Genomic DNA, 19,785 nt, shown 5'->3' with positions numbered 1-19,785 from the left:
GCCTCACATCGAGGCAAGCGTCTCTCGTGAAGTGTCGCAGTGACGTCTCCCACACGAACGTAAGAGTGTCTCTCCCCTAGCAGACTGCAATGTTTTACATAGGCGTGTTCATGCATCTGATTGGTAAGCTCACGTACTCGATCTCACTAATGAAATCATTTTAGAAGTGCATTTTTTTTACTTGAAAAACCTCTCTGTGACTAGCCGAGTACATTCCACGTTGCTATGGTAGGACGTGTTTGGGCAATGATGAATTCCACAACTTAATGATGCTGAGTTACTTAAGGCTCTATGGATTGCTCGCCGAACTGCCCACGGTCTGTGCGATCCCATTTAGTAACAAAAGTGTTTAATGTTCCAATTATCTGTCTCTCTCCGCCGTCCGCTGTGGACGAGCGGTTCTAGGCCCTCCAGTCCAGAGCCGAGCTGATGCTACGGTCGCAGGTTCGAATGCTGCCTAGGGCATGGATGTGTGTGATGTCCTTTGGTTAGTTAGGTTTAACTAGTTGTAAGTCTAGGGGACTGATGACCTCAGATGTTAAGTCCTATCGTGCTCAGAGCCATTTGAACCATTTTTTGTCTGTCTCATATTTGTTGCATACTGTGTTGGAAACCCGAAGTACCTTCAACACTCTTCCACGCCAACCATGTTAGATTCTGCAAAACACATACTTACACTTTTGACATGCGTCATGTCAAAGGCCACGTTGAAGGCAATCAGGTAGAGTTGTTTAATTGGTTTTCTAATAGAATGTGACTAATTATCAGGCCAATGCTTACTAAATGGATTATCAAATGAGATATCAAATCAAATTCGTGGCTTGATTCTGGTAGAGATGACATGGCATGGAAAGAGTGTCGTCTCACAGATGTACAGGTAACCACAGGGAAGTAAGTTGGGACCCTTACTGTTAGTGATGGTTGTCAGTTATCCAGTAGAAAATTTTAATAGTGACCTCAAGTGATTGTTTCATCTGTAATGGAGTGTTAAGTCGAAAAAGCCGCACAAATATCCGGACAGATACTGATGCAATCTCTATATAGTCCAAAGAATGTCATCTTACTTCAAATGTTAAGAAACAAAAAATCGTGCACTTCACAAATTGGATCAGTCACATCGTAGAAATATCTGGTGTAACTATTTACAAATCGAACGATCACATAGGTTGAATGAGAGGTGGAGCACGTGGTAGAATACTGGGGAAATAAGACATGCCTGTGTGACCCCTTCCACAATATTGGCCAAGTGCATGCTGTCCATATTAAGTAGGACTAAGAGGGAATATCGAGTGAACATATACACATACAAAGAGGGTGACAAGAATGGTCACAGGTTTTCCTCAGTCTCATAGAAGGTAACAGGGAAGTTTTAAAACCTAGAAGGAAGCAGACGTTAGCTATCCTCTGAGAGCCTACAAAGTATCAAGAACGGGCATTAAGCGAGGAATCAACGCTTGTACTACAGCTACTTACATATCGGTCCCTGGGACACCTTGGAGACAAGGTTCGACCAACTGCTGCATGCACATAGTAACCTTAGGAGACATTCTTTCCTTACATCTGTGCACAAAGTGCTAGAATGTTGGGAAGACACCCTAGTGTATAGTACAATGGAAAGTACCCCTCCCAAGCACTTCACAGTGATTGCTATATTGTGGATTTAGGAGTACACTCCTGACCGTTACAGTAATTGTAACACCAGAAAAGACTGGAGCTATCGAAATTTGTAGCATGTATACAATATGGTAGGCAGAAAGCGACTCTTAACATTCACAGTTGGTTGGGGTATACAGGATGCAAAATTTAGTACTTAGTGCTGCCACCTGTATCACCAAGAACAGTCCTTATCTGGCTGGGCATCGGGTCACATCGCACTAGGATGGCAGGACACGGGTATGCCGCCTGCTGCTGCGTCACCTCTGTGCCAGGGTTCTGTGGGTGCTGAGTGGAGGCGTGACGGTCTCTCGGCAACCACTGACCAGTTGTTTACTGAGTGAGAGATTTGGAGGAACTTCTGCTCAGGGTAACGGCCCTGCATCTTGATGTAGTTCATGACACGATGGACAACGTGCAACCTCGAGCTATTCTGTTGAAAGATAGCGCCACAGAGATCCTGAAGACACAACAGAGACACCAGTCTTAAGAACTGAGGCATGTAATGGCCGGGGTCCACGTTACCGACTGTACACTGCGTACCAAATGACAGTCGGCACAACGACAGCAAGTGTCGCCTGGGCACGACGAATGCAACCTTTGCTCTTCTTGGAGCCTCCATACTTTGTCACGTCTACAGTGACGCTATGACCAGGACTGGGACTCATCTGAAAAGATGATGCGATGCAACTCGTGTGTCCGATGTTGTCATCAACTACACCACTGTCGGCTTCAATGGAAGCCGCAACAATGGTGTTAACAACCACCTCAAATGTTAATCATTTCTCTGTGTAAGCGTGTAGCACACACCGTGTAATGTGTCATTTCTTGGTTACTACTTTCACAGTCTTGCGATTCCAATGGTGAGCAGTGTTGATGCAGATTGAAAGCTGATGACAGCGTCTCCGAGCAGTCAGTTTGCAGACCACAAGGTGAATGAAACGCGTTTTGCAGATGATTACCAGCTGTACGAAACGTGCGACAACCTCGACAAGTCGTCCCCCACGTTGCCAGCTGTTGGACGCCTGGTACCGACCACCTGGGACATGAAACCTTACCGGTATGCAGACGAGTTGAAGTGCGGCTTCGTCACAGAGAAGATCCGTGGCCTGACGGTGGACGCTGCCGTGCAACTCTCCAGGGAGCTGAGTTGCCACATCGCTGCCAACTGCATCAACTCCTACTCTGTACAGGGGTACGTACGCCACCGAAGGCCACGAGCACTAATCGTACGTCTAATCCTCTCCTCCTCCTCTTAAATTTGTTCCGTATATTATCTTTTACTTTTCGTTTTGCGTGAGACTAATGTCCATCAGCAACCACACTGAACACAACATTGGTCAGCCCCTAGGAGACAGTATGCCAGCACCTTCAGAACCTATTCTGATCTTAATAATGACCTCAACTATAGTTCAAATCTTTTATCTTGGCGGTTCGCGCATGCCCGCCCAGACGCGGGAGATTGCTGCGTTGCCAGTTGTACGCGCCAAGAGAAGCAGCGCCATAGTATAGTTCGCAAACTTACGTTTAGGGGGGAACGCGCAGTTTATGAAGTAAAGCCACCACGACCGCATTAACCCTTTCGCTGCCACAGAGACGTGCTCCCCGCATTCCGTGATGTGCGCGATTTTGTCATCATTGCACTGCTCGCCTGTGCAGACAAATGGTGTTTCGACTGCTTTGACACACTTTATCATTCGATTTCATAAAAACTATTTGGCCCAAAAATTTGATTTTTACACATCTTCTTGACTGATACCTTCCCCCCATAAATGACTTAATTTTGTTTCGATGTTCAACGCAGTTATTGTGCAACATTAGATGTAGTAAACCACTGCACGAAATTTTGAAGAGTTTGCAGAGGTAAAAGTCCATAGCGTATACTTTCTGTATGGTCGATTTTAGTTGCCACTAGAAATTTCAAAAAATTGCATTCAAACGAATAAAATTCATGAAATAAGACACTTCGATATTGTTTTTAAATAAAGAAAATATTAATCACCGATCAAGGTTTGAACTCAGAAGCTTTCACTTAGCTGCCATTCACTTTAACCATTACGCTAACACAGCTCGTCATTCAATATATCTCCCGGAGGACTTTAAAATATCACGCAAAATACCGACAAACACTGTTGGTATGATTATGAATTACTCACGTTTCGTCGAAGTACAATAGGAAATAAACAATTTCCGCTGTTCTTTATTGTGAAAAAGCGGTTAGTGAGAATGATACAAACACCTTTCCTTGCTATCGCCTGAATTAGGAGGCTTATTGCTTGTTTGGTTTAATTAATTAATAGAATATGAAGCAGTTGGTATAAAGAATGCTTTTTCCAAACTTTCTATAAAAGAAAGTCTGCTATCAAGACATTGCTTTTGTTTAATTACTTTATTTATGACTGAACGTTTCTAAAAGACACTCGTCCGTGCTCTGCAGTTGAGCAGTTGAGCTCTGGCAACGTCGTTCTCTGTTCATTGGCTGACTGTTTTGTGATGTCAGATGCGCAGAACGAACCTAAACTCGGCCGCCGTCATAAATGACGCGCGCTTTAGATGACCAGGAGAGTCCATTATATAATGGCCTCAGCTATACGAGCCGATAGTCCATCACTTTCTTGAGGTATGGCCTGTACAGCTGAAGTCATGCAGCTGGCAACTGTAGCTGAGCGGTTCTAGGCACTTCAGTCTGGAACCGCGCTGCTGCTATGGTCGCAGGTTCGAATACTGCCTCGGGCATGGATGTGTGTGATGTCCTTAGGTTAGTTAAGTTTGAGTAGGTCTAAGTCTAGGGGACTGATGACCTCAGATGTTAAGTCCCACAGTGCTTAGAGCCATTTGAACCATTTTTTGAAGTCATTCATTGATGAATAGATCCTGTAGAGCTACCAGCCTACGAGAATGTTGACTGCCAAGTCTCACACACTTGCAAATTAATCCCACATCGTTTATATAGGTTTAGCGGACCAATCCAGGAGTGATACACCATCTCAGTTTATCTGTAGAGCCATGTGAACACGGCTTTTGTTATCTTGTGAGATGGAAATGTATATAGCATACTTGTCACAAACATGAAGATGATAGGGAAACACTCATTGATCCTCTTGAAATGAGCATCCTGGTTCAGATTCATGGAAGCCCGAATGTGTGGAACCAAGACGTGGTACAAAAAACACCCTCATAACAACTCAGAACTATCTCTGGCCTGAACTACACCATGTACACAACGCATGCCAAATGCCTCACTGCAACGTCGGAAGATTTACAAAGAAGCAAAATCGACACTTGTTGGCGCCCCTCAATGAACCGCTGTCCAGTTTCTGTGTTGTCTGGCCTAATGAACGCGTGCAGCTCTACCTACCGCTGCGAGCAACAGCCTTTTGCAACATACCTGACTACAAATCTCCAATCTATGCAGTTCTCTCTGACAAGGAACCCCTTGAGTGCGAGGTCACAAGTTCAATCTTTTGTAAGGCTCATTTGAAAGTGTTGTGTTAATAATTATGACAGCAAAAATATTGGCTGCCAATGACTCGCCATGTGCATCAGGAGGGTCATAGAAAATGAGTCCCTGGGAGGTGTAGATATCAGCTATGTATGGGATGTATGTATTACACTTCAAAACACGGACATTGTTGACATTCGAGAAATGTTCAAAAGAAACCATTAATTTGGACCATGAACACCGAATGAAAAATGGCGCGCCGCAGTGATCACAAAGGTTCGCCCCATCGAGATCGAAGGCATGCAGGACTTCAGCTAGGTACCCACCCTTAAAGAATGTGTACAGAGTAATATGGAATGTGAATCGCATGCACACAAATGCGGAACAGTCTGTCTTGCAGCTTATCATCAAACTGGCTATCCTTTAACACGTAGCTGCGGGTAGTGTGATAATATGTTTTATAATCACCGAAAAAACAAACATCCAGAGGATGAATTGTCCAGCGGTTCCAGGTTGTATGAATAGCAACGTCACACAGTTTTCAGGAGGGACAGTTTGCTCTAAAGGTGTATGATTTTTGTCTGGAGACCGGGAATCAAGTTATTTTGGCCAGATATTACCCAGAAGCAGTGCTCATACTGTGGTTGTAGTTCGCTTATGCCCATTTTGCCACACTTGTTTGCTGTGACGTAAATATTCCCTTCTGCCCTTATAAGATCATACGCACGTGAAAGAATCGTAGGGGGGGAGCAGAGGACCTCCAGCTTCTAGGAGCACAATAAATAGCTTTCCAGACAATTTACCATCCAGATTAACAGTCTGCATAATGGTATACGGATGCGTTAAGGCATTGACCTTAGTTGATCTTTATACAGCTCTCTTGGTACCTTCAATTTCCAAGGTTTGTTTCATATGCATTTTCTATTCAAATCCAGATTGGTCGGAGCTGAAAACATATTGAACGATCGGATAAGTTTGTTCATCTGAATTGTAAATTTTCGAGACGATTCTACAGTTCGTTCTGCATCATGAAATTGACGCTTTGCCTGAAATTTCACTGTCTTCTGGTTCCAGTTCTATGGCACTTTTTTCAATCTAGACAAACGCCCACTGTTTCCCTTGGGATCACTGTAATATATGTCGCACGCAATTTGGTGTGCGTAATGTAGTAGATCAGCATCATGCACATCTTGTAAATCGCACCTAGCATCCCTGAAAAGTGCAAGCACCATTTTTTGTCCTCTCTTGAATGCCTGTAGTTTTCCTTATACCCTAGACGTTCACACTGCTGTGGACTTATTGGAAACTGTTCATACACTACCAGCCATTAAAATTGCTACACCAAGAAGAAATGCAGATGATAAACGGGTATTCATTGGACAAATATATTATACTAGTACTGACATGTGATTTCATTTTCACGCAATTTGGGTGCATAGATCCAGAGAAATCAGTACCCAGAACAACCACCTCTCGCCGTAATAACGGCCATGATACGCCTGGGAATTGAGTCAAACAGAGATCGGATGGCGTGTACAGGTACAGCTGTCCATGCAGCTTCAACACGATACCACAGTTCATCAAGAGTAGTGACTGGCGTATTGTGACGAGCTAGTTGCTCGGCCACCATTGACCAGACGTTTTCAATTGGTGAGAGATCTGGAGAATGTGCTGGCCAGGGCAGCAGTCGAAATTTTCTGTATCCAGAAAGGCCCGAACATGACCTGAACATGCGGTCGTGCATTATCCTGCCGAAATGTAGGGTTTCGCAGAGATCGAATGAAGGGTAGAGCCACGGGTCGTAACACACCTGAAATGTAACGTACACTGTTCAAAGTGCCGTCAATGCGAACAAGAGGTGACCGAGACGTGTAACCAATGACACCCCATACCGTCACGCTTCCAATGTGCGTTCACCACGATGTCGCCAAACAAGGATGCGACCATCGTGATGCAGTAAACAGAACCTGGATTCATCCGAAAAAATGACGTTTTGCCATTCGTGCACCCAGGTTCGTCGTTGAGTACACCATTGCAGGCGCTCCTGTCTGTGATGCAGCTTCAAGGGTAACCACAGCCATGGTCTCCGAGCTGACAGTCTTTGCTGCTGCAAACGTCGTCGAACTGTTCGTGCAGATGGTTGTTGTCTTGCAAACGTCCCCATCTGTTGACTCAGTGATCGAGACGTGGCTGTACGATCCGTTACAGCCATGCGGATAAGATGCCTGTCATCTCGACTGCTACTGATACGAGGCCGTTGGGATCCAGTACGGCGTTCCGTATTACCCTCCTGAGCCCACCGATTCCATATTCTGCTAACAGTCATTGAATCTCGACCAACGCGAGCAGCAATGTCGCGATACGATAAACCGCAATCGCGAAAGGCTACAATCCGACCTTTATCAAAGTCGGAAACGTGATGGTACGCATTTCTCTTCCTTACACGAGGCATCACAACAACGCATCACCAGGCAACGCCGGTCAACTACTGTTTGTGTATGAGAAATCGGTTGGAAACTTTCCTCATATCAGCACGTTGTAGATGTCGCCACCGGCGCCAACCTTGTGTGAATGCTCTGAAAAGCTAATCATTTGCATATCGCAGCATCTTCTTCCTGTCGGTCAAATTTCGCGTCTGCAGCACGTCATCTTCGTGTTGTAGCAGCTAAACACGATCAGGTAGGCTGAATGCTTCAGCATCAATATTGAAGTATGGAATTTTGCCTTGAATACATTTTATTTCCTCTACATTAGATACTGCTAAATTCCCATGTGTCAAGTGTGTGTACAAGAACGAATCTTTCAAAATCGACAAATCGCTACATTTTCAAATGCATCAACGGCAGTATATGTAATTTATAGTTGCTGTCACGCAGTGCCATCAAAACTAATGAAAATATTTCTGTAAGTGTAATAAAATGATACTCTGATGCATGTGTAGCTCCAACAATATGACGAAAGTTTGAAGCCTCTGCGTCGCTTGCGGAAGGCATCGCTCTGCAAAAAATGGTTCAAATGGTTCTGAGCACTATGGGACTTAACTGCTGTGGTCATCAGTCCCCCTAGAACTTACAAATACTTAAACCTAACTAACCTAAGGACAGCACACACACCCATGCCCGAGGCAGGATTCGAACCTGCGACCGTAGCGGTCGTGCGGTTCCAGACTGTAACGCCCAGAACCGCTCGGCCACATCGCTCTGCAAACTCATTGCACAGTTTGGCTGACTGCAGCTGTTCCCAGCCGAGAGCCACGGTGAATACCAGCGAAAGAGCATCCAGAAGCCAGATAGTTAAAACACTACATACGTATCTTTGTAGGTCTGATGTTGGAAAAGAAATGGAAAAATCTGACATATGGACTTGTGAAAGAGTATCGGAAAGCCTGCAGTTCGAAAAGCTACTCAGGTGCTACACGAAATTTCACTTATACACTCCTGGAAATGGAAAAAAGAACACATTGACACCGGTGTGTCAGACCCACCATACTTGCTCCGGACACTGCGAGAGGGCTGTACAAGCAATGATCACACGCACGGCACAGCGGACGCACCAGGAACCGCGGTGTTGGCCGTCGAATGGCGCTAGCTGCGCAGCATTTGTGCACCGCCGCCGTCAGTGTCAGCCAGTTTGCCGTGGCATACGGAGCTCCATCGCAGTCTTCAACACTGGTAGCATGCCGCGACAGCGTGGACGTGAACCGTATGTGCAGTTGACGGACTTTGAGCGAGGGCGTATAGTGGGCATGCGGGAGGCCGGGTGGACGTACCGCCGAATTGCTCAACACGTGGGGCGTGAGGTCTCCACAGTACATCGATGTTGTCGCCAGTGGTCGGCGGAAGGTGCACGTGCCCGTCGACCTGGGACCGGACCGCAGCGACGCACGGATGCACGCCAAGACCGTAGGATCCTACGCAGTGCCGTAGGGGACCGCACCGTCACTTCCCAGCAAATTAGGGACACTGTTGCTCCTGGGGTATCGGCGAGGACCATTCGCAACCGTCTCCATGAAGCTGGGCTACGGTCCCGCACACCGTTAGGCCGTCTTCCGCTCACGCCCCAACATCGTGCAGCCCGCCTCCAGTGGTGTCGCGACAGGCGTGAATGGAGGGACGAATGGAGACGTGTCGTCTTCAGCGATGAGAGTCGCTTCTGCCTTGGTGCCAATGATGGTCGTATGCGTGTTTGGCGCCGTGCAGGTGAGCGCCACAATCAGGACTGCATACGACCGAGGCACACAGGGCCAACACCCGGCATCATGGTGTGGGGAGCGATCTCCTACACTGGCCGTACACCACTGGTGATCGTCGAGGGGACACTGAATAGTGCACGGTACATCCAAACCGTCATCGAACCCATCGTTCTACCATTCCTAGACCGGCAAGGGAACTTGCTGTTCCAACAGGACAATGCACGTCCGCATGTATCCCGTGCCACCCAACGTGCTCTAGAAGGTGTAAGTCAACTACCCTGGCCAGCAAGATCTCCGGATCTGTCCCCCATTGAGCATGTTTGGGACTGGATGAAGCGTCGTCTCACGCGGTCTGCACGTCCAGCACGAACGCTGGTCCAACTGAGGCGCCAGGTGGAAATGGCATGGCAAGCCGTTCCACAGGACTACATCCAGCATCTCTACGATCGTCTCCATGGGAGAATAGCAGCCTGCATTGCTGCGAAAGGTGGATATACACTGTACTAGTGCCGACATTGTGCATGCTCTGTTGCCTGTGTCTATGTGCCTGTGGTTCTGTCAGTGTGATCATGTGATGTATCTGACCCCAGGAATGTGTCAATAAAGTTTCCCCTTCCTGGGACAATGAATTCACGGTGTTCTACTTCGAGCAGCAAGCCCAAGAATTGAGCATACTGAAGAACTAAATTGAGACTCGGATATTAAAGCCCTTGAGGCTGAAGAAGACAAAGGGTAATGACACAGGAACTGAGAACAGTGAACTATAGTTTGTATGGGTATTGAAAGAAATTCCGGCAAAAAATGATGATGATCCAGACCATTACTTTGTTTTTGCTCAACCATTTAAAAAAAGCACCTGACAGTCTAGGGGCAGTAACCAAAATTATTATGAAAGCCATCACAGATGATTCTTGTCAACTCAACCTGTCACCCCAGATCCCTCCACGGAACAGCAATTTCATTAGTACCGTCCAGCCATGCACAAGCTGTACAAATACACATGAAAATGTGGAAAACGTGGTGTCTCCGGAAACTTCAGCACACACATCACATCATTCACAAGAGTTGACCATTATGAACTGTCTAACATTCGTAATAATGTAGGCAATTAGTATGAAGCTACAATGAAAATGTGTGTATTACCTATCTTTGTATTTAGTTATATGATACCCTATGGTATTTGGTAAGGTGTTAAACAGAGCCTTGTAAGACGTCGTGGTCTCCTGACCTTCATTGCTTACATATTCCGCCCTCACAATTATATTCCGCACATCAAGATGCTTCATTCGAACCCAAACTCGATAAGATAAAGTCAATGTTGTATGAATTCGTGTAAACGATATGTAATTAACAAGTAAGCACACCGTGGTTGAAATACTCGAGGCTGGCGTACACACATACATTCCAGACACGACGGTCAAAGAAGATTTTAGTTTGGGAAATAAACCGCACAACGGGACGCCAATCCCTTCAGAGGACGACCCAGCCTATGTCGGCCGGTGACAACCTGTGTAGCGGACAGCATGGGCTCGAGTAAAAGAGGGGAACAACCCCGTGTTCGGCTTAAAAGCAAATTCCGCTACATTGTGTGGGAGCGGCCAGTCTACGCATTCTTTACACATAGCACGCAGTTTCAGAGATTTTCACAGGGAGACAGCAAACGCCAAACGCCAATGCTACAGTTTTCCGGATTGGTCGCCTTAAACGAAACGTCATTCTCCCGTTTTAGAAGATCAATGCTGATTGGCAGACGATATTTCTGACGCCTTGAGCTGAAGGAATAACGGAAGAGACCGAAAGATATACCCCTTCACGTCTGGCGTGGAGAGGCGCCGTTCCGTCGTCGCTCTTGGAGCGAGGAACAAGTCTCTCCTCAGAACTTCACTGGGAGAGCAACTCTGTCGAGAGTGAATCGAAGTGCTACTCTATATTGAGTCCTTGTGATTAAGCATTGTTCACTGTGTTGGCCGACACACTTACTGTGCGGTGTGAACGGACAGAGTTATAGTTAAACGCCTGCGAGCTAATTTTGAGTGGCATTGCGGTGGACTGGTTATCTGACCGGTGTACCACGCCAGTAGTTAGACTAGGGGCGAATAGGAGTCCTTGACTTCATCAACGCATAGGGAGAGTTTGATTGGCGAAGGTCAATCCAGATAGAACGAGAGTTATCTTATTTGTCAGCAGCGAGCGGCGCAGACAGCAGTCATCGCAGCTTATGGTATTGTGCGCTACAGTTATTGTGAGCCCCGTATTTCCTCCACAACAGTACACTTCACTGCATTTCACATGTGACAGCCTCGACCGTACCTAGCAACATTCTAAAGGATAATTATTCAAGTTGAGTAGGCGCGCCTCTCAGCCATTCTGCCAAGTCAACAACCATCTTAAACTTTGTATAGAAATTTCATTAGCGAATCCTACGCTTGAGAGGTAACTTCACATTCCGAAAAGAATGCCATTGTGATTTCTCAGAATTTTTTCAAAATAAATAATAACTTTCGTTAGTTTCATGTTTTTCTTACACTAACTAGCACTACTCCAGTACCCAAGTATCCCACTAGTTACGTAAAAAATTTTGTAAATTTTTGCGTCATTTCCTTACAGTGGACGACTCCAGAAGATATTTATCGCTGAAAGTTTTTCAGGCATTTCTCTTTAGAGCGTTAGGAGCGTCTGTCTGACTTCTGTAGTAGTGTGGGGGAGGAATTGGATCTTGCAGAAGCCACAGGGTAAAGGCTACATCTCAGATTAATCCATTGCGCAGAATAACAGAATAACAGATCAACCCCACACCTCAGAGCCTGTGCTGAGCGGCGATTGCCTCCGCAGCCCAGTTCCGCTCGCCGTCCCCGCAGTACACCGAGCGCCTACTGACTACTCGGGGAGCTCCGCGCGCCGGCTTCCCTCTCTCACTGCCGCCGACCGAGTTTGTTGAGCCAAGCGAGCGGCAGCCGTCCTAAGCAGAGGGCGCTGGACAAGCAGCACACCGCGAAACGCGTAACTTGGACAGAGAAAGTATCCTGCCAAGTTGCCCCCCGCCCTTTAATGCGGAACTGGAGGGGAACAATTCTCATTCTCGTGACTGGATCCCTTATGTGTGTCACCTTAATCTGGCTGAGATGTGCCCTGGTTTTACATTCCTCAGTAGGAAGTTCACCGGTGGTGGTGCCACAAATCTCGGCAACAACTTCTCTGCAATCCCTCCGCTGCCCTGAGCTTGCCTGTGGAAGTTTTTCAAAAAATACTCTATCCCCTGCTTCCAATCCATCCACCCTCCTAGCTTTATTATACCTTTCCCTATTCTGATGTTCCTTTTGGCTGCCTCTCACGACCGCTTACAGTCGTGAAGACTAATTTGGCGGGAGTCGTCCTGTACGCCTCGTGATTTGCGGTGTTGAACGCGGACAACCAATTAAAAGCTGAATATTAAATTATTTAAATAGGATACGAACAAGCGTACCTGATCGTTACAACTAGCTTTCGTTCAGGGTTATACAGGGTGTTACAAAAAGGTACGGCCAAACTTTCAGGAAACATTCCTCACACACAAATAAAGAAAAGATGTTATGTGGACATGTGTCCGGAAACACTTAATGTCCATGTTAGAGCTCATTTTAGTTTCGTCAGCATGTACTGTACTTACTCTATTCACCGCCAGTTGGCCCAATTGAAGGAAGGTAATGTTGACTTCGGTGCTAGTGTTGACATGCGACTCATTGCTCTACAGCACTAGCATCAAGCACATCAGTACGTAGCATCAACAGGTTAGTGTTCATCACGGACGTGGTTTTGCAGTCAGTGCAATGTTTACAAATGCGGAGTTGACAGATGCCCATTTGATGTATGGATTAGCACGGGGCAATAGCCGTGGCGCGGTACGTTTGTATCGAGACAGATTTCCAGAACGAAGGTGTCCCGACAGGAAGACGTTCGAAGCAATTGATCGGCGTCTTATGGAGCACGGAATATTCCAGCCTATGACTCGCGACTGGGGAAGACCTAGAACGACGAGGACACCTGCAATGGACGACGGAATCCTTCGTGCAGTTGACGATAACCCTAATGTCAGCGTCAGAGAAGTTTCTGCTGTACAAGGTAACGTTGACCCCGTCACTGTATGGAGAGTGCTACGGGAAAACCAGTTGTTTCCGTACCATGTACAGCGTGTGCAGGCACTATCAGCAGCTGATTGGCCTCCACGGGTACACATCTGCGAATGGTTCATCCAACAATGTGTCAATCCTAATTTCAGTGCAAATGTTCTCATTTCAACGTTATCAAATTGTAAATTTTCACAATCAGCATGTGTGCGCTGACGAGAATCCGCACGCAATTGTGCAATCACGTCATCAACACAGATTTTCTGTGAACGTTTGGGCAGGCATTGTTGGTGAGGTCTTGATTGGGCCCCATGTTCTTCCACCTACGCTCAATGGAGCACGTTATCATGATTTCATACGGGATACTCTACCTGTGCAGCTAGAACATGTGCCTTTACAGGTACGACACAACATGTGGTTCTTGCACAATTGAGCTCCTTCACATTTCCGTCGAAGTGTTCGTAAGCTTCTCAACAACAGATTCGGTGACCGATGGATTGGTAGATGCGGACCAATTCCATGGCCTCCACGCTCTCCTGACCTCAACCCTCTTGACTTTCATTTATGGGGGCATTTGAAAGCTCTTGTCTACGCAACCCCGGTACCAAATGTAGAGACTCTTCGTGCTCGTATTGTGGACGGCTGTGATACAATACGCCATACTCCAGGGCTGCATCAGCGCATCAGGGATTCCATGCGACGGAGGATGGATGCATGTATCCTCGCTAACGCAGGACATTTTGAACATTTCCTGTAACAAAGTGTTTGAAGTCACGCTGATAGGTTATGTTGCTGTGTGTTTCCATTCCATGATTAATGTGATTTGAAGAGAAGTAATAAAATGAGCTCTAACATGGAAAGTAAGCGTCTCCGGACACATGTCCACATAAGATATTTTCTTTCTTTGTGTGTGAGGAATGTTTCCTGAAAGTTTGGCCGTACCTTTTTGTAACACCCTGTATATGATCGCATTTTTGCTGTCGCTCCAGTTACTAAAGAAAGTTCCGAAAGTAATTCGTCGAAGCAAGATCCTCGAATTCTGGTGTAGTTAAAAAATTTATCCTCTTATACCCTTAACTCCTTGTACGGTCTCCATTCGTATTTCTCTTATCCAGGAAAGGCTGCACCGACTGTGTGTGTTCTCAGGTTCTGCGGCGCCTTTCCTTCTTCAAATGGCGTACAAAGAGCCAAATAGCCACAGCATCCTCTGCAGACACTTACGTTTATTGTTACCAGCAGTCTGAATAAACACATTGCGCCCGTCCGCATATTCTGAGCGAAGCGACTGACAGAGTTAAGGGCTGGCACGCTAAGCGCAGAACAACCCACTGACCTGGTCCACACACCGCGGCATTCGGTGGGCCAGTGCGTTGTTCCTCTTATAGGTGGTCTGAAGGACTTGCGTGAAGAGACGCGCTGTGGTTGGCAAATCTAAAAGTTAACCTGTCACTACCCTGTGCGCGTGCGTCTGTGTGTCCTGTGAAGCCATGCAGTATTAGTGGCCCTCCTGTGCGAGATCGTATCCTTGTTCTGACAACTGTGGACGATGTGTGCGCAGGGTTTGTTGTGTTTCAACCGAATGCGTCGGCAGACTCACATGGCACTCAAATTTATTGCGGAATGAGGCAGTCTGATATCCTGATTCAACTTGGAAGACTTAGGCAGGTCTATCAAAGGAAAACGTAAAAACTGAGGAAGGGTCTACTTCTACATATACATGATTACTCTGAAATTCACATTTAAGTGCTTGGCAGAGGGTTCATCGAACCACAATCATACCATCTCTCTACCATTCCACTCCAGAACAGCGCGCGGGAAAAACGAACACCTAAACCTTTCTGTTAGAGCTCTTATTTCTCTTATTTTATTTTGATGATCATTCCTACCTATGTAGGATGGGCTCAACAAAATATTTTCGCATTCGGAAGAGAAAGTTGGTGACTGAAATTTCGTAAATAGATCTCGCCGCGACGAAAAACGTCTTTGCTTTAATGACTTCCATCCCAACTCGAGTATCATATCTGCCACACTCTCTCCCCTATTACGTGATAATACAAAACGAGCTGCCCTTTTTTGCACCCTTTCGATGTCCTCCGTCAATCCCACCTGGTAAGGTTCCCACACCGCGCAGCAATATTCTAACAGAGTACGAACGACTGTAGTGTTAGCTGTCTATTTAGTGGACTTGTTGCATCTTCTAAGTGTCCTGCCAATGAAACGCAACCTTTGGCTCGCCTTCCCCACAATATTATCTATGTGGTCTTTCCAACTGAAGTTGTTCGTAATTTTTACACCCAGGTACTTAGTTGAATTGACAGCCTTGAGAATTGTACTGTTTATCGAGTAATCGAATTCCAACGGATTTCTTTTGGGACTCGTGTGGATCACCTCACAGTTTTCGTTATTTAGCGTCAACTGCCACATGCCACACCATACAGCAATGCAGCTGATACTGGTCTTCGGATGACCTTACTAGACGGTAAATTACAGAATCATCTGCGAACAACCTGAGAGAACTGCTCAGATTGTCAGCCAGGTCATTTATATAGATCAGGAACAGCAGAGGTCCCAGGGCGCTTCCCTGGGGAACACCTGATATCACTTCAGTTTTACTCGATGTCTCACTCCCTTCCCAACCACTGCTTTCCTTTCGTGCCCCTCGACTCTTATAACTGCCATCTGGTTTCTGTACAAATTGTAAATAGCTTTTCGCTCCCTGTATTTGAATTTGAAAGAGTTTATCCCAGTCAGACTTCCACAGTGCTGCCCTAGAATATGCAGTCCAGTTCCGGGATGTCATTTGTCACATCGTGTGACTCCGTTTCATTTTGTTAGGTCGAACGACACGGAATGGAACCTGACGACGCTGGAAACGCACACTCTGTGGGATCCTATCATCTGGGAGTCACTGGAGGCCGTTCAGCGCATCACAAGGGCGACGACTGCCAGGGATATGTGTTATCTCCGACATCCAATCAACTTGCCCGAGCTGTCTTCCAAGCAACCTGGTGAGTATCTTATTTGTATGTGTGTTATTGTTGACTGAAGCTTTAATATTCTCATTAAGGTATGCTACCAAGAAAAATTTCGTTCAAGGCAGTGAACAAGTAGATGAGTAGGCAATGGAGGCACTGACAACTCCGTCCTGATCAGTGTACATAGATAACAACAAACTCAGAATTAAATAATACCCACTTGGGAAGAAAAAAGAGATTCAGATAGCACCCAAGCTCTTAACATTCTGCGTGGTGTCTGTTTGTTCTAAGTCGTGTCTCCCTACCACTTTTGCGCAACCGTCGATCTGAGCGTGTTTTTTAGGGAATTGACTAGTTTGAACCTGGGACCTGTTGCTGGTAAGGAGACACCAGACCACACATGACATGTAGAGTTCAGAAGAGTTCAGTGAGACTAGCGATGATATAACCAAATACTTAATGATTTCAGCGTCAGCTCCACTGCACTCCCTGTAAAAGAATCTTAATATTAACTAAATTTAGAGGAAGGGGTTCAAGGCTTTCCTATTTTTAGTTAGCTGGTAAAATAACGTCGTAAAATCAGTTAAGTTTACCATTGGAAATTTTATTCTACTCACAAAACATTGTTTATAAATTTCACTATTGATAAAAGGAAATGTTTTAATACGGGATGATAAAAACCAACTGCGTTCAACAAAAATGTGAACGAATATTCCCTGAGTGGGTTTCCAAGTTCTACAATGGATCGAAGGATGACCTATGCCATATCACATCTATAATCTAGGTTGAAATTAAGTTTCACAAGAGAGAAAACTATCAAAACGGTCTACAGTGACCCTCAATTATCTTTAATTACTTACCTAACTTGTCGTAAATTACAGTGGCTGATGTGGCTTCTCAATAACTATATAACAGAAAAATCATCGTGTTTCAGATTTTTACTTCAAGTGGCAAATGTGAACACCATGAGCTTTAATTGACGATCGACATTAGTATTACGCAAAAAGGGGGGTGTAACAGATGAGACTTCTGCAGTTCTGAGTGAAGCTTTATGCGCTGTTATGCGGCATCGCGTGTGTTCATTGCCTTGTCGGTGTTCGTCAAGGGGCGGTGGGCAGCACAGCTCCGCTCACCTCGCCGTCTCGGGAGCAACTTTTTTCTAACTTCTCCTTACTACAATTTACCGAAGTTGGTTTAAAAAAACTATCTGGTTGTGTTTTCATCTGACCAATCAAGGTCTCAATGTTAACCTTAAGCTCCGCCTACAAAAATTCTGTCTATCCAATGAGAAACGTTATACTTTTCCTGGTGGGGCAATGTTTTTAAAGTTTGCAACGTAACAGAGACGCGAAAAAGTCTCACGCTAAAACTTGCAGCTGGTGTGGACCTTTTAGTGTTATCGTAAGATCTATACTGTTCTTCTGGAGGGCTCTATCTTTTAACATGGGCTGGGGGGGGGGTGGTCCTGACGTAACAGAGACGCGTAAAAGTCTCACGCTAAAACTTGCGGTTGGGGTGGCCCTTTTTGTGTTATCGTAAGATCTATACTGTTCCTTCGGAGGGCTCTAGCTTTTAACATGGGCTGGGGGGTGGTCCTAGCGGTTATCTGGCGACGTGGGTGTCCGTCCCTTATCGTAGGGCCTTCCAGCTTAACACGGTTCTGCTCCCGGCTTCTGTTCTCGTTTCTCCCCTCGGAACAGCGTCTGTCTCACCGTGGGAAGGTATGACATGCATTTAGGCATTCTTGTGTTAGTCTGTGGTATTCCATTTGCTCACTTGTTACTCGTATTGCTTTGGTTAATTTAATGTCACGGTTTATTCGGAGCTATGTGACATACTACTGGATTTGCTTATCATGTCAGGGTTTTCATGGAAGGTGTTGGATTTGCCTGACACCTTACAAAGCTATCACTCAGAATTATCAACACGAACGCTGGGGACGGATTTCGATTGATCTCAGATAAACACACCAGACAAAAAAACGGTCCTGGCGCTGAAGCCGCAGGACAGTACAGTCTGCTGGCCCTGACAGTGGTCTGAGTCTGGAGTCGGAGTCCAGAAGTCTCTCCAGACAGGGCACGTCCATCCGAAGCCACTGGCCAGGTCCCACGGAGCTGCCAGATTGCGGCGATGTCGACTCGCACGTTTCACATACCGGCCTGGACGTTAGCTGTTGTTCTGGTCTTCATTCCAGAGACTGGCCTCATGCAGTTCTCCATGCTACCTTATCCTGCGCAAGCTTCTTCATCTCCAAGTACCTGCTGCTACCTACAACCTTCTGAATCTGCTTACTGTATTCATCTCTTGGTCTCCCTCTACGATTTTTACCCTCTACACTGCCCTCCAATACTAAATTCGTGATCTCTCGATGCCTCAGAACACGTCCTACCAAGCGATCCCTTCTTCTAAACAATTTGTGCCACAAATTCCTCTTCTCTATTTAGTACCTCCTCATTAGTTACGTAATCTAGCCCTCTAATCTTCTTCTGTAGCACCACATTTCGAAAGCTTCCATTCTCTTGTCTAAACTATTTATCGCCCATGTTTCACTTACATACATGGCTACACTCCATACAAATACCTTCAGAAAAGACTTCCTGATACTTCAATCTATACTAGATGTTAACAATTTTCTCTTCTTCAGAAACACTTTCCTTGCCATTGCCAGTCTACATTTTATATCCTCTCTACTTCGACCATCATCAGTTACTTTGCTCCCCAAATAGCAAAACTCATTTACAACTTTAAGTGTCTCATTTCCTAATCTAATATCCTCAGCATCACCCTTTTTAATTCGACTACATTCCATTATCCTCGTTTCCCTTTTGTTGATGTTCAGGTCCTTTGATGTCTCTGATAGAATTACAATGTCATCGGCACACCTCAAAATTTTTTATTTCGTCTCCACGAATTTAATTCCTACTCCAAATTTTTCTTTTGTTTTCTTTACTGCTTGCTCAATATACAGGTTGAACAACATCGGGGATAGGCTACAACGCTGCCGTGACTTATTAAACTGATTGTTCGGTAATTTTCACAGCTGTCAACACCTGCTGTCTTTGGGATTGGTATTATTATATTCTTCTTGAAGTCCGAGGGATTTCGCCTGTCTCATACATCTTGCTCACCAGATGGTACAGTTTTGAAAGGGCTGGCTCTCCCAAGGCTATCAGTAGTTCTAATGGAATGTTGTGTACTTCCAGGGCCTTGTTTCAACTTACGTCTTTCAGTGCTCTGTCAAACTCTTCACTCAGTATCATATCTCCAATTTCATCTTCACTTACCTCCTTTTACATTTCCATAATATTGCTCTCAACTACGTCGCCCCTGCATAGACCCTCTAGACCGGACGTTGTCTAAGAGATTAAAATCGGATGACTTAGCGGCCCAGTCGAGGCGCCATAGGACGCCTAAATGGAC

At 45.7% G+C, this 19,785-nt stretch overlaps 1 protein-coding gene across 1 annotated transcript in view; it reads left to right on the top strand.

Moving 5' to 3' along the window:
- Nucleotides 1-19,785, top strand: part of LOC126188858 (uncharacterized) — a 70,203-nt gene that overhangs the window by 6,304 nt on the left and 44,114 nt on the right. The window contains exons 2-3 of the mRNA XM_049930501.1: nt 2,608-2,848; nt 16,226-16,398. Of these exons, the coding sequence (XP_049786458.1) occupies nt 2,608-2,848; nt 16,226-16,398 (414 nt within the window). The remainder of the gene's footprint in view (nt 1-2,607; nt 2,849-16,225; nt 16,399-19,785) is intronic.

This window comes from Schistocerca cancellata, chromosome 5, assembly GCF_023864275.1.
Source record: "Schistocerca cancellata isolate TAMUIC-IGC-003103 chromosome 5, iqSchCanc2.1, whole genome shotgun sequence".
Taxonomy (NCBI): domain Eukaryota; kingdom Metazoa; phylum Arthropoda; class Insecta; order Orthoptera; family Acrididae; genus Schistocerca; species Schistocerca cancellata.
This window is presented reverse-complemented; position numbering and strand designations above follow the sequence as displayed.